General features: G+C 50.1%; 1 protein-coding gene across 1 annotated transcript; it reads left to right on the plus strand.

The window, feature by feature from the left end:
• Nucleotides 1-1,535: 1,535 nt before the first annotated feature.
• On the plus strand, nt 1,536-15,196 carry LOC143981443 (zona pellucida sperm-binding protein 3-like). Its single transcript, XM_077479286.1, has 8 exons — nt 1,536-2,003; nt 4,099-4,211; nt 4,519-4,622; nt 4,698-4,875; nt 4,948-5,068; nt 5,145-5,236; nt 14,381-14,523; nt 14,967-15,196. The coding sequence occupies exons 1-8, from the start codon at nt 1,536-1,538 to the stop codon at nt 15,191-15,193; spliced, it is 1,446 nt and encodes a 481-aa protein (XP_077335412.1). The 3' UTR covers nt 15,194-15,196.
• The last annotated feature ends 381 nt before the right edge of the window (nt 15,197-15,577 follow it).

Below are 15,577 nucleotides of genomic sequence, written 5' to 3' on the forward strand. Positions count from 1 at the left end.
TCCTACACATGCAGATGTGGCGTCTCGCTGGATGACTTTCCCTGCATGGCTGTCCTCCTGTTGAAGTCTTGGAGTCTGCCAATGAATCTTGCAACTACTTAAGGGTGTCCTGGACCTAATCCTCTCTCCCAAAGTTCTGCTACGAGAAATAAAATGTATTTTGCATTCAAGAAGTGTCTGGCGTCCACTGAATCTAACTGCTTTGCACCCACCATGCCTCATAACTATGAATGAGCTCAGGCGTGTTCGCATGGTCCACGTGCAGAGCCCGCCAGGAAGTCGGCGCAGAGCTGTGCTAATCAAAGTCAGTGAGACATTGTCCGATCTCTGCAGCCGCACATCTTGGCGGGTCTCACTACCTGTGATTAGCGCAGCGCTGCACCGACTTCCTTGCGGGCTCTGCAAGTGGACCATGCGAACACGCCTGAGCTCATCCTTACCCCACAACACACCATATACTAGAAGGACGTTGGCTATCTCTGGCCCTGGAGGTTCTCATTAGACTGAAGGAGGCCTGAGACCGTGCTACAGAGGAGTTTCCACCATCCCTGTGCTGAGTTCTCATATCTGTACACCTGCAGCGCCCATTATGAGGGGTTCTCACCATCCCTGTGCTGAGTTCATGCGTCTTTACACCCACTGTGCCCATTATAAGGGGTTCCCACCATCCCTGTGCTGAGTTCCCAGGTCTGTACACCTGCAGCACCCATTATGAGGGGTTCCCACCATCCCTGTGCTGAGTTCCCAGGTCTGTACACCTACTGTACCCATTATGAGGGGTCTCCACCATCACTGTGCTGAGTTCCCAGGTCTGTACACCTGCTGTGCCCATTATGAGGGGTTCTCATCATCCCTGTGCTGAGTTCCCATATCTGTACATCCGCTGTGCCCATTATGAGGGGTTCCCACCATCCCTGTGCTGAGTTCCCATATCTGTACATCCGCTGTGCCCATTATGAGGGGTTCCCACCATCCCTGTGCTGAGTTCCCAGATCTGTACACCCGCTGTGCCCATTATGAGGGGTTCCCACCATCCCTGTGCTGAGTTCCCAGATCTGTACACCCGCTGTGCCCATTATGAGGGGTTCCCACCATCCCTGTGCTGAGTTCCAGGGTCTGTACACCTGCTGTGCCCATTTTTCGGGATTCCCACCATGCCTGTGCTATTGAGCCCTACAATAAATCTCTCCCGTTGGTGTGAGTGACATTAGTATTATGGTGTAGTATCAGTTGTATGTGATCCAGTCATTGTGTATCCTTGTGAGATTCCTCTCCTCCATGCAGCTTGTGAAGCACACTCCATGTGGACCTGTCTCTCCCATCTGATTCCAGCATGAAGGTGAATCTAATTATCATCTCCAGTGGATCTCCAGGGGGATGAGGTGACCTCCATTATTGGTTCCATCTCCCATCCATCATGTATAGTCCCAGCCATTGGGTGTGGTGATGATTGGCCCCAGCTGGGGGTATCAGTGGTTGGTGGGAGGGGTATAAAGGACAGCTCTCTCTCCCTCATTCATTGTGTTGTGTCTCTTATGAGCAGGATGGATTTTCTGGTGAAAGGTGGTTGGGTGTTGCTCCTGGCTGTGACCTATTGGTCAGGGTTTGGCTGTGATGGAGTCTTGGTGAGACATGGCCGCCAGTCAGATTGGTGGAGAAGCAACCAGCGGGCTCTACCTGGCCAGGGCTCTTCTAGATGGGGCTCAAGAGACAGGAATGCTAATCGCCCTGTTGTGGGTGTTGGGGCTCCTAGAGGTTCACATGCTGGACGTGTTGGTGGGGTTCCACGAGATTTGCTGCAGCCTGGGAGCTCCCCTATCAGCATCCAGTGTGGAGAGGACAACATGGGGGTCAATGTCCAGAGGGATTTCTATGGGATTGGGAAGCTGGTCAAACCCTCTGACCTGAGCCTGGGGCCCCAAGGCTGCAAACCCAACCCCCAGAGTACAGATACCACTGTCACCTTCCAGATCAACCTCCAGGACTGCGGCAACACAGTGCAGGTAATCTTCAAATGTTCCCCCTGTGTCCATGTATTCTAGTCAAGGGCCCCCCATAGTGTCCCCATCTTCCAGTAGTTGTGTATAGAACCTTCTCTCCGGGGTTCTTTTTTTTTTTTTTTTTTTTTTTTTTTTTTTTTTTTTTTTCCCCTCACCTGGAGTCAGCTAGTTCCTAATGACCTTGTAGATGTTCCATTGAAATAGACTAATGTACACAAAATTCTAATAATGCTGCAGCCTATCCACTCAAGTTCCCCTTCACTTCCCCACCAGCCAGAGTAGACTTCAGATCTCTGCTTACCAGAGTAAGACGTGTACCATCCCTTCAAGGCTTGATTCATAAGGCCGCTGAGTAGGGGGTGTACAGGAACTTTAAAGCCCCACCAGCTCCACTTTTGGGGAAAATGAAGGTAGAAGTTAAGACAGTGCATTTGAATAGGGTGCAGGAGGGTTAAAAACTTTGTTGGGGTTTTTTTTTCTTCCTATTGGGGATTTCCTTTCACTTCCTGCTTCGTAGCCAGAAAAGGTGAGGCAATTCCTGGCTGTTACCAGAGCAGCTGTCCCCATAGAATGCAGATGGAAATAAAAACCCAATAGGGTTCTAACCCATGCCACTTCATCAGTTACACTTTAAACCCAGTTCCTGTGGGGTCCCATCTCCTTGTTCTACCCCACCCCCCCCTCAAAAAAAAAAAAAAAATTTGCCCACACCAAGGACATGAGCAGTTCCCATATCTGGGATTGCTGCTCAGTCACAGGACACCATGTTGCAGCACTGTCGGTACCCCCTGTAGTTTGCTTTGTTGCCCAGATCTGTGGCAATACCCCTGCTCAACCATGCTGTTTGGTAGGGATCTGGAATGTGGGGTACAGATGGAGAACCACCAGGAGTGTCTGGTGGGAGAGGACCCTCCAGACCATTAGTAGGGGTGATTGTATGCGTAGCTGGACAGGTAGTGGGATCTCTGTTGTGGGGTTACTTTAAGTAGGTGCCAGCAGACTGAAGACTTGCCTTTTTGTAGACTGAGTCTTCGAAGACCAATCACCAGGTCAACATATCTCTTTATCATTTTTATTCAGGTTTACTTTTGTGGAGACTGCTGTTGGGTGCTGCTATCTTGGGTGTGATGTCAGAAGCCTCGGAGTTGCCACTCCTCCCCTGACAGCTACATGGGGCTTATGTAGGTGGAGGAGCTGGGCCAGCACAAACTTATTGTACACTCCAGAAGAGGGATATGTATTGGGTTGACTTCTGGAATGTCAATTCCACATGGAAAGGGAAAACCCTGCATGTCAACATTTGATTCACTTTGAAGTGTTTAACCCTAAAAAAAGAGAGATCCTGTTCATTTCTAAAGCATGTTTATACAGCATAGTGCATGTTTTATTTAATTTGGGCCCCCTCTATAACCTGAGATGCCTGGTTCTTCCCTCCCCCTGTAAACTGACCACGGTTTATTATGGCTGCTGAGCCATGACCCCACATCTCAGCTCAGTCCACTCCATGATCCTCTCCTCCTACTGGTAAAATTGTATGTTCCTACAATCCACTCTTACAAAATAACATTTTGGTATGGGCGTTTTCCTTGTTTATCCCCGTGATGCCAAACCTGCCTGCAGCCCCCTGACAGCAACAGAATTTTGTGACCATCTCAGTTACTTGGGAGCCACAGATCTGTCTGGGTTTCAGGCAGACTGAAACCTGGACACAACATTCCATACCCAAACTGGACAGGTGGCAACCCTAGTTCTAATGCTGGAAGTGCATGCATAATGGCTAGAGGGCAGGTAAGACTGGAGGGGGGGGGGGCTCAAATGCATAGGGGAGCACTGGACACCCAGCATATAAGTGTGCAAACTAAACCCCAATTTCTAAGGCAGACTGTCAGATGGCATAAGTTGGCTGTTTGCAAGCTGGTTGTGCTGGGAATTTTTTCTTTAGTTTTTGTTTGCAAGGTAAAGGGGTGGGGGATAGGGGTTTAGGGCCTGGCCTTCAACACTGGGGCTGGGCAATGGTGGGCTTGGGGCCTGGTCTCAGAAAATGGACTAAACAATGTCAGCTTTCCATGTTTGTAAGTCTGTCTCCTTGTCTGCACAGGTGACTCAAGACTGGCTAATCTACACCACCAACCTGGCCTACAGCCCAACCTCCTCCATTCCAATCATCAGAACCAACTCAGCTGTGGTCCCCATAATGTGCTTCTACTACCGGTGAGTCAACACTACTAGATCAGCTTACACTAGGGGGCCATGCAGGTCCCAGCTGGTGCTCAGCATCTGGTCAATGTTTGGCCAGTGTGGGCAGAAAACACAACTAGGGGTTCTTGCCAAGAGATTTTCATGTGTAATATTATCATTCCTGGTTAAGGGTGTGTTGGCAGCCTATTTGGTGTAGGGGCTGCTGAGTGTAGTAGTCTGTCACCCAGCCAGGCACACATCCGCCACCCCCCCCCCCCCATGGGGTTGATCACAAAGATATATGTATGTACATTACTGACCTTGATTCTGTTCTCTGTAGGCACGGTAATGTGAGCAGCCAGGCCATTAAGCCAACGTGGGTTCCATTCAGCACCACTGTGTCTTTAGAAGAAAGGTTGTCCTTCTCTTTGGTCCTGATGACTGGTGAGGAAGATGGGTGATCGGGAGGGAGGGGTTATGTTGGGTCTTTTACTAATCCCCCTTTCCTTATGTATACAGAGGATTGGAGTGGTCCCAGAAGTTCTCCCATCTATCAGTTGGGGGATATTCTCTACATACAGGCCTCTGTGGATACTCGCAACCAAATTGAGATGATCCTGTATGTGGACCGTTGTGTGGCCACCATATCTCCTGATGCCACGTCTTCTCCAAGTTATGACCTCATTGCAGACAATGGGTATGTTTCGGGGGGGAGAAGTGGGGTTGGGTTTCCCATATGACCCAAATTGTAAGTGACCATCTTCTGCAGGTGTCTGGTGGATGGAACACAAGCTGACGCCTCCTCAGCCTTCATCACGCCAAGGGTCCAGACAAACACTCTACAGTTCATGGTGGATGCCTTCCGGTTCCTAGGGAATGATGTATCTCTGGTGAGGACTGTTTGAATTGATTGCACAGATTGGTGCCTTCTAGGAATGTTTAACCTATTAAAACCTTCTATTCCAGATCTACTTGACCTGTTACCTGAGAGCTGCTGCTGCCACCCAGGTCCCAGATCCCATGAACAAGGCCTGTTCCTATAGTAAAGCCACAAACAGGTGAGACTTTTTAAAATGCCTGTTGGGTTGCTGACACTTCTATTTTTTGGACCCAACATGGTGAATTCCTAAAACAATGGTATGGAAAGGGCCCCACGGAGTATGTCTGTGTACCATTATGTATTTACACTGGTAAAATGGCTAGCCAGGTAAATGGCCTCATGGGGCTGAAAGTTGGCCTAAAACAGGGGTAGGCAACCTTGGCCCTCCAGCTGTGGGGTAACTCAATCACAGGCATGACTCCTAGAGGCATGATGGGATTTGTAGTTTCACCACAGCTGGAGGCCAAGTTTGCCTACCCCTGACCTAAAATCTCAGGTGCCAGCATGATCAGAAATATGGGTATGGTGTTTGGACACCTTGTGGTCAGCTGTAAATTCAATCCAAGGGGGCTCAATCTGGCACTGTAAATAGAACTAGACAAAACTTTCATTTTGTCTAGTGCCAAGGAAGGGTTGTAATCCATCAGACTTCTCTCACCTCCTGTGTTCCATTACAGAGATTTGCCTTCACTTCCTGTCCCATAGCCAGACAGGAGGTGAGAGGAAATCCCTGTAAATGAATGGAATTCCTTTGTACCCAGAAATTAGTTTTCTCGCATTCAATTATGGTAAACCGGACAAATGGTGTGAATCTCCCTAATGGGACACAGAAGGCAATAAAAACCGTAATTATCTCCACTGTGCATCTGGAGGTATGAGCCTTAAGCAGGGTTGCCACATCATCCTGTAGCAGCGGCAGCTCCTGAAGAGCATGGGTTTTGTGTGTTTGGGGTTGTGTTTTTTCTCAAGTCGTCTTCCAGGACGGCACCCTGAGAGATGACTGGTCCACCTGACAGGAAACACAATCAAAGAGGTTAAAAGCCCCCGCCCCTCCCCGTGCTCCTCAGTTTTTGATTGTGTTTCCCCACAGCGAAACCGTTTGTTATTTTTTCCTAGACCCGAAGCCTGGGGCTGGTGGTCTCCCCCTGGGAGCCAGACCTAATGCCTGGGAAGCCTCTAGGTCTGGCAGGATGTTCTCATCCTTCCTGGGGGGTTCCCCTATATTTTCCTCAGGGGGGGCAGCAGAAACTGGAAGAGCCCCCCTGAGCGCTGAAGGACCCTGGGTACAGTGGTGTACCCAGAACTTCAGGGGCCAATTTTCCTCTCCTCTCCTTACCTGTGCGGTGGCCGTGCAGAAAAGGAGCCTGGTGTCCCTTTTTGGCTCAGGGTATCTCTCTGAAGACTCCAGGTCCAGCAATCCAGAGGGTTCTTGGTGCAGCTGGAGGCAGTATCTCCCCTTTGCAGCAGAGGTGCTCAGCTTTCTGGGGAGGTTTGGCACCATCTTCCTGGAGCTTGGTGGAGGAATGACATCACTTCCTCCACAGAACAGGAAGTGAGCTCAGAGTTCGGGTCATTTCCTGTCTACAGCAAAATGGTGGCCGTATCAGCATGGAGGTAACCACAGCCTCAGCCTCACAGCTGATTTGCCAAATCGGGGACATAAATCCAGGAGGAGCAGGCGCCCACTTCTCCCACAGACCGGCTGCCTTCGCCTGTGTTAGCTGTCCGAAGAAGCTCACTGGTGCCAGCAGCATGGAACGTGAGGAGAGACCCGCAGGGTCCATGGCCATGGAGGAGACCACGGGGTGAGTCCGACCGGCCGCCGGAGGTTTAGATGGGGGAGGGTACCCCAACTCTTCTCCTCTGGGTGGTACAGTGCTGTATTGTAATGCCTGTATGTTTTTGTTTCAGGGGACGATGCCACTGCCCTTGGGGTTGCCAGCCGTCCCGTGAAATCTTCCACCCGCTCTAAGCGTTGTGGAAACTGTAATGCTAGATTACCCCCAGATCATCCTAAACCCTTCTGCTTTAAATGTATACAGAAGCTGACAGGGAAGGAAACCTCTCAGATAATGGAGAAGTTTCTCACAGTACAAACTGAGATGCTGTCCACTCTGAAAGCCTTTCAGTCCTCCCTTAAGTCTAGGGATTCAGAGGCTCACACCAGCAAGGACGCCTCCTCCCAGGAGGGCTCCGCTTCCTCTAGGGGGTCTAGACGGCGGGCAGACAACCCAAGGTATCTCCAGTCTCAGGATTCAGAGGAGGAGTATGAGTCCGAATCCCATGGGCAGGGATTCTCGGACGAGGGTGTGTTGGACAGCCAGGAGGAGGATGAGGGGGAGGACTCCAGGTCTAGCAGGCATATCTTTTCAGCCGATGACATGGAGGGACTACTGAGGGCGGTTTACGCTTCTGAAGGGATTCAGGAGCCCACGGCACAGGTCTCTGCCCAAGACAAAATGTATAGGGGCTTAATTAAACCACAGACCAGGGTTCTTCCGGTACATCCTGCACTCAAAGATATTATCTTAAGGGAGTGGAAGGATCCGGAGAAGAGGCTCCTAAAGTACAAAACATGGAAGCGTAGATGCCCCTTTACTGAGGAGGATGAGGAGAAGTTTTTCAAGACTCCTAGGCTAGACGCCTCCCTGGCACAAGTTTCTAAACAATCCGATCTTTCCTTTGAAGACACTGGGAACATCAAGGATCAGATGGATCGGAGGGCAGAAACTATTTTGCGCAGGGCCTGGGAGGCCAACGCGTCGGCTATGAGCCCCGCGTTGGCCTCAGCCTGCATCGCTAGAAATGCGGACATGTGGATCTCTAAGCTGATAGACCACATCTCCCAGACTTCCAAGTCTAAGGAGGTCTTAGATTCATTGGAGGTCGTAGGCAGCGCTGTTGCATACCTAGCGGATGCGGCCGTGGAGACGGTGCGCACAACCGCCAAGTCTGCTGCCTTACTAAACTCGGCTCGGCGAGCCCTATGGGTTAAAACTTGGGACGGGGATGGCTCATCTAAGACCCGTCTATGTGGCCTCCCTTTTGAGGGTTCCCTCCTTTTTGGTGCTGGCCTAGACCAAGCCCTTGCTAGGTCGACCGAAAAGGGGAAGAAATTCCCTACTAAACCGAGGAGGGATAGGAAGAGGTTTTTTCGTGGCCCCCAGGCAAAGAACCGCTTCTCGGAGAAAAAGGTCTCCCCTAATAGACGTTGGGGGGCTGGGAAGGATAAGCAGAAGTCAGGCATTCTCTTTTCCAGCCAGAAGTCAAGCGACAAGACCTCCAAATGACATTCCAGTGGGGGGAAGGCTTTCCCACTTTGTCCCTCAGTGGGAAAGGGTCACTCAGAGCCCCCATATTCTACAGATCATAAAAGAGGGTTACAGGTTAGAATTTCTTTCCCCTCCTCCCTCCAAATTTCTCTTGACCCACCTTCCCAGGGATCCTGGCAAGGCAGCAGGAGTCCTACAGAATATAGAAGAACTGGCCAGGCAGGAGGTCATAGTGCCTGTTCCAGAGGGCCAGCAGGGTCAGGGGTTCTACTCCCATATATTTGTGGTACCAAAGCCCTCAGGAAGATATCGCCTCATCATAAATCTAAGGCATCTCAACGTCTTCCTGCGGTACAAGAAGTTCCGCATGGAGAGTGTTTATTCTCTCAGGAGACACCTTCTCAGGGACGTGTTCATGGTAACCTTGGATTTAAAGGACGCCTACCTTCACGTCCCTATATTTCAGAACCATCAGGTCTTCCTAAGATTTGCAATTGCCTCTCCAGAGGGAGTTCAGCATTGGCAGTTTGCGGCCCTCCCCTTCGGGCTGGCATCCAGTCCAAGGGTTTTTACAAAGATCCTGGCAGAAGTAGTGGCCTTCCTGCATCTCCAGGAAGTAGCGCTGATTCCCTATTTGGACGACATTCTGATTTACAATCAGAATCGGGATCAGCTCCTTTTGGATCTAGCCAGGGTAGTGGAGACCTTAGAATCCCTGGGATGGATCATCAGCAAGGAAAAATCCTCACTGATTCCGGCCCAGACGAAAATGTATCTGGGATTCCTGGTGGATTCCGCGCAACAGAAGTTAGTTCTACCCCAGAGCAAGGTAGAGGGTATAATTTCAGCGGTCCTTTCTCTGTTAGAGGCAAAGACATCTCCATACAGAGGGATTATGAGGGTGCTGGGCCTGATGACGGCAGCTATCCCAGCAGTTCCTTGGGCACAGCTGCACTCCAGGACCCTCCAGCACTTCCTCCTTTCCTCTTGGGACAGGAAAGGGGTTTCTCTAGAAGTAGAAGTGGCCATTCCGATCGAGGTAAAGGATTCTCTTCACTGGTGGCTTCACCCTCAGAGGCTTCAGGGGGGCCTCCTTTGGAGTCAGCTTCAGCCGCTCAGGATAACAACAGACGCAAGTTCCTGGGGGTGGGGGGCCCACCTGGAGGATCTAACAGCCCAGGGTTCCTGGGACGTGAGTCAGAGAAAGACATCCTCAAATTTTCGAGAACTTTTGGCCATCGGGGAGGCATTAAAGGCTTTCGAAAGGAGGATCAAGGACCAGGAAGTTCAGGTCCTATCAGACAACGCCACGGCAGTGGCATTTGTCAATCATCAGGGGGGCACCAGATCTCCAACTCTACTGGCTCTATCTTTAGAGATCATGGGTTGGGCGGAGCATCGGATTATCTCCATTTCCGCAGTCCACATAAAGGGGTCCCTGAATGTAGAGGCAGACTATCTCAGTCGTCAGCCGATTCTTCAGGGAGAATGGGAGTTGAATCCAGAGGTATTCTCCCTGGTATGTCGGCAGTTCAGCGATCCAGAGATAGATCTGTTCGCCCGCAGAAAGAACAGAAGGGTAAAGAGATTCTTTTCCCTTGCCCGAGAGGGGGGCTCAGAGGGGATAGACGCCTTGGCCCAGGTTTGGGACTTCCGGTTGGCCTATGCCTTCCCCCCCATGGGGCTTATTCCGAGGGTTCTTCAAAAGCTGTTTCTCTCGGAAGGCGCCCTGATTCTGATAGCTCCTTGGTGGCCCAAGAGAGCTTGGTTTCCAGCCCTGCAGGGTTGGTCCATAGCCCCGCCTCTACACCTTCCTGTTCGGCGCGACCTTCTCCTTCAGGGTCCAGTTTGCCATCCAGACCCCAGCTTCTTCAGGCTGACGGCCTGGCTCTTGAAAGGCAGAACCTGCGGGAGAAGGGCCTGTCGGACAGAGTAGTGGATACTCTCCTCCTTAGTAGGAAGCCGGTCACAAGGCGTATTTACGCTAAGACCTGGGGGATTTTTTCTCGCTGGTGTCAGGTGAGAGGGACTTCACAGCAAGAGATCCCGGCCATTCTGGAGTTTCTCCAGGATGGAGCAGAGCAGGGGTTGGCAACCAAGACACTTAAGGCACAGGTCGCAGCCTTATCCTGTTTTTTGGAGAGACGCTTGGCACTAGATCCTCTGATCAAGAGGTTCCTTTTGGTCAGAGAGAGGTTGTCCCCTGTCCAGGTGTCTAGGTTCCCACCATGGGATCTTACCTTGGTGTTAGAGGGCTTAACAAGGCCCCCCTTTGAACCAATAGACCAGATCCCCCTCAGGATCCTCACCTTTAAGTTGGCCTTTCTGCTTGCTATTACATCAGCCAGGAGAGTAGGCGATATTCAGGCTTTTTCAGTCAAGGAACCATACTTTCGTTTATTTGAGGACAGGGTTATACTTAGGCAGGACCCCCTGTACCTCCCTAAGGTAGCATCCAGGTTCCATAGGTCTCAAGAAGTAGTGCTACCTTCCTTTTGTAATAATCCCCAAAATGAGAGGGAAATTTCTTTTCACTGTCTGGACGTCAGACGTTGTTTATTATCCTACTTAGAAAAAGTTAAGGAGTTTAGAAGGTCCAGCCATCTTTTAGTTAATTTTTCTGGCCAAAAGAAGGGCCAACAAGCCTCCAAAGCATCCATAGCTAGATGGATTAAGCATGCCATTGCTTTAGCCTATGAGCAGTCAGGTAATGCAGTTCCTAGGGACCTGAAAGCTCATTCCACGCGATCTCTGGCAACCTCTTGGGCAGAAAGGGCCGGAGCTTCAGTGGAGCAGATATGTAGAGCCGCTACATGGACAAGCCAGAACACCTTCCTGAGGCATTACAGGGTGGAGTTACTGTCCCCTCAGGATCTGGCATTTGGCAGGAAGGTCCTGCAAGCGGTTGTCCCGCCCTAAGGTAGGCCTGAGCTACTTGCTCCTCTCTCAGGGTGCCGTCCTGGAAGACGACTTGAGAAAATGACCAGTTACACTTACCGGTAACTGTGTTTCTGGGAAGTCTTCCAGGACGGCAGGCCTACTTCCCACCCGTTCTCTTTAGGTTTAAATTAAGGTATAGAGTGTGGTGGTGTGGTGTGGTTTTCTTCACTCTCGTGCACTGGTGTGGGTCAATACTTTGTCACAACTGAGGAGCACGGGGAGGGGCGGGGGCTTTTAACCTCTTTGATTGTGTTTCCTGTCAGGTGGACCAGTCATCTCTCAGGGTGCCGTCCTGGAAGACTTCCCAGAAACACAGTTACCGGTAAGTGTAACTGGTCATTTTTATTTTTTTTTTTTATTCCTGAACTGCAGTTTGGTTACAATCGTCTAAATTTGGACTTCAGCATCAGTCTGACTGGACTGTGAGATGTTCGACCTGGCCACAGGGAGCTGTCTCTTCTGGCAGGCATGGAACTATGGTCTGGTTAGGTGCTTAAGTTACTCTCTCTCGATGCCCGCCCAGTGGGAGTGATGCTCTTGCTGTGCTTTCTGGGAATGGGTATTTAAGATGCAGACGTCAAGTGGTTCAGGGTTCCGGTCCAGAATGATGTACTGGCTTCATGGTCCTGGTCCTCCTGACCAGCCCCCAAGAAGGCTATGGCCTGTGGTGTGGATACCCTTGATTTTGATGTCTCAGGGCTGGCTAGCCCAAGGCAGGGAAACTAAAGGAGGATTCTGAGGTGGTTGGGTGCCGTCTCCACTTTGGGAGAGACCCAGCGACTTCAAGCATTCCAGGGGAGGACTCTTCAGAAGACCACCACGTACGGGTTGGTTTCTTAAGAGCCTGGAAGGGCTGAAGTACCCAAGAGAACCCGGTCTTGTGGATATCGCCAAGCTGACTGAGATCCAGGTATCCTACAAATGTTCAAGTTTAGTTTTCCCTACGTGTTGCACAACGTCTGTGGCAGAGACTTGTTCCTGAGGAAGCACCTTGTTGGCTGCTGGGCCTTGTGAGAGGACTGTCCAACCTGAGTGATCATCCAGTTGTGAATGGCTATTCTTTGGATGCAGTCAAATTAAGCAAGTTCAACATTTTGACACAGAGTACCTGAACTTCCTTTCCAACCCTCTGATCCCAATTTAAGAGTTCTTGTCTACCTTCTACAAATCCCTTGAGTGGATTTGTCAGTCTCTTGAGTTACTGGGCCATCTACCATGTGACACCCCTAGATGTGAAATGAGAACAGGAGGTAACGGTAAGCCCAAATCTAACCAGCAGCTCCTTCAGGGGTAGTGCTACAATCCCTTTAATCTAGAATGACCAGATGTCCCTGGTTTCAGGGGACAATCCCTGGACCAAGTTTGTCCCCAGATTTGACTTCAACAGGAGCTGGGGCAATTTTCAAAGACAATCAGTACGAGCTGTTGTAATTCAGATTTTTGTTATTCTGCACTAGTTTAGGGGGTGTATTTTTATTTTTCCCCAATTATCTGTGTCCCTCTTATGATGTGCTGGTCGGAGCGGCTGGACTATTTCTTCAGCTTCTGGCACATGGCCATTCAGCTCCATTCACTTCAAATCCTGGCCAGCTGCCTGCCTGCTTATCTCCTTGCCTTCACTGGCAAAGTAATTTTCCTACGCTCCCCACCCAGTAGTAGGCGGAGGTGGCGGCGGGCAGAGGGACCTGTGAGGCCGGCGGAGGTGGTGGCGGGCAGAGGGACCTGTGAGGCCGGCGGAGGTGGCGGCGGGCAGAGGGGCAGCTCAGCTGATGTCCAGCAGCAGGAATAGAGGTGAAGTGGATCCAATCGGGGGGGGGGGGGGGGGGGCTGCCAGTTCCCCTCAAGGCTTCAACACAGGTGAGCTTTGGGGGTGTCTGTGAATAGACTACATTGCACTGTGTCTGTCTCTGGCATAATGAATCAGAACTCAGGCAGCAGCACTTATTGGTCAGAAGCTAACAAAATCAGCACCCAGCAGTCATGTGACATACTGTGACAGAACCAGCCAGAGCCATGATGGAGTGCCCCCTGCCTGTCAGTTATCATAATGCTGATCTTAACCAGTTTCCGATCACCTGATGGCAGATTTACTGCTACAGGGCGGTCACACTGCAGGATCACTTGTACACATGATCCTGCATTTCTGGGTATTGTAGAAAAGCGGGTACAGGGATCTATGTCTTCCCTTAGTAAAAGCGCCTCCTCCACAGTGAGAACACTTGTTGGGCACACATTTAACCCATTGATTGCCCTAGATGTTATCCCCCCCCTTCCCAGCCAGTGTCATTGGAAAAGTGACAGTGCATATTTTTAGCACTGATCACGATTAGTGTCAAGTGTCACTATTGAGAGATGGATGGATAGATATTCTATTATGCAGGATGTCCGATAAAGTCTTTTCATCGGATATTCCAATCGTGTGTGTTCTGACTTTTTTTGGAAATTCTGACGGACCTAGAAATAGAACATGTGTTAAATCTTTCCGATGGAATCAATTCTTATCGGGGGGAAAACCACTCGTCTGTATGCTGTTCCGACAGACCAAAAACGACGCATGCTCTGAAGAAAGTACAAGACAGCAGCTATTGGCTATTTAACTTCCTTTTTCTAGTCCCGTTGTACGTCACCATCTTGACTGTCGGACTTTGGGGCAATCGTATGTACGCAACAGTTTCAGCGGAACTCCATCCCCAACCTTCCGCGTTTATTCAGATGGGAAAACTGGTCGTGTGTGTACGCAGCATTAGTCTGATTTGTCCACCGCAATATTGCAGTTCCCGCTATGAGTCACTGATTGCTGCCATTACTAGTAAAAAAAGTCCCTGGATTTCATTTAAAAAAAATCTGGTCACCTTACTTTAATCCAGGACACACATGAATTACACGGGTTCTGTGGCTGAATATGGTGGTAATTAAATTTGGTGCCTTATCTGTATTAAATCAGCCTCGGAACCTGTGTAATGTGCCCTGGATTAAAGGGATGATGTGGTAGCCCTAAGTCCTTTCATGGGAAATGTCTAACTACCTATCCAGTGTTGGCGTTTAACCAAGCATCCAGTGCATCTTCTAAACACAGGTTGTCATGCATACTTTGGTTTGTTTTTCTCTAGCTGGTCTGCAGTTGAGGGCCCCAGCAGTATCTGCCAGTGTTGTGGGACACCGGGCACCTGTAGCAACCCTACTGGTCTGACGGCAGGAGGAAGGATTCGATTTGGAAGACCAAGAGCCTTTGGGAAGAGGGAAGCGTTGGATGGTGAGTCTTAACCATGCTGCTGCATACAACATTGGTGTGGTCACATCTATCTTGCATTACAAAAGGAGGGGGGGCCCTGACTGGCTGGGGTTATTCAACCTGGCACTGATTCTTGCACCCAGCAGGGTTCTGAGGGACCTGGGTGGCAATGAAGGTGGAAGGCTAGAACCTGGATGGCCTTCATAGTGCTGCTTCTATTCCTGTAGCGATGTTTCAGAACAGGAAGGTAGATCTCCTGCATAGCCTTTTCTTGGCAATGCGAATCTTGAGGGTTCAATCTATCCAATTTCCCCCCCCCCCCCATGTTCAATTGGTTAACATAACTTGATTCATGAGGGTCTACAGTGGACACCACCAACACTTGAGGTATCACATGAAAGCCCTTAGTTGCATTGTATAGAGATGTGTATGTGCCTTCTGACCCTCCAATGTTTCTCCTGCAGAACCTAACATGGAAGAGGAACAGGCGGTGACCACCTTGGGACCTCTGCTTGTGATTGGACCAAAACAAAGTGACCTTGCAGCTGCAGTGATGAAGGAAGAGGCCGCCCCTGCAGAGCTCTGGTGGTTGGTGGCTGTCGGGTGTGTCAGTGTTCTTGTAGTTGCAGTGTGTACAGTGTTCATTGTGAAGTCTCTAAAAAAGCCACAATATGTATTGTCTGAGAAATAAAAAAATAAATAAATGTTTGCTTATTTATAGATGGTTATACAGCATGATTTGGTCACAATTTTATATAGCACCAACAGTTTATGCAGTGCTTTACAATGTATAGGGGGGACAACACAATTACAGTACAGCAGGGCCTTGCTCATAGAGCTTACATTCTAAAGGGAGGGGGTGGTGGTACAAAAGGTAATAGATGCAGGGAATGATTTGATAGGGGTGGCTCAGGGACAGTTGGGTGGGTGTGGTATAGGCTTCCCTGAACAAATGAGTTTTCAGGGAACTCCTAAAGGTGGACAGACTGGGGCAGGGGGTTCCAGAGGATGGGAGAGGCTCTGAAGAAGTCTTGAAGGCGAGCATGGGAGGAGGTAACAAGGGAGCTAGAAAGCA

The sequence above is a fragment of the Lithobates pipiens genome, unplaced genomic scaffold, assembly GCF_037356315.1.
Source record: "Lithobates pipiens isolate NorthernLeopardFrog02 unplaced genomic scaffold, aLitPip1_a1.2 Scaffold_157, whole genome shotgun sequence".
In the NCBI taxonomy this organism is placed as follows: domain Eukaryota; kingdom Metazoa; phylum Chordata; class Amphibia; order Anura; family Ranidae; genus Lithobates; species Lithobates pipiens.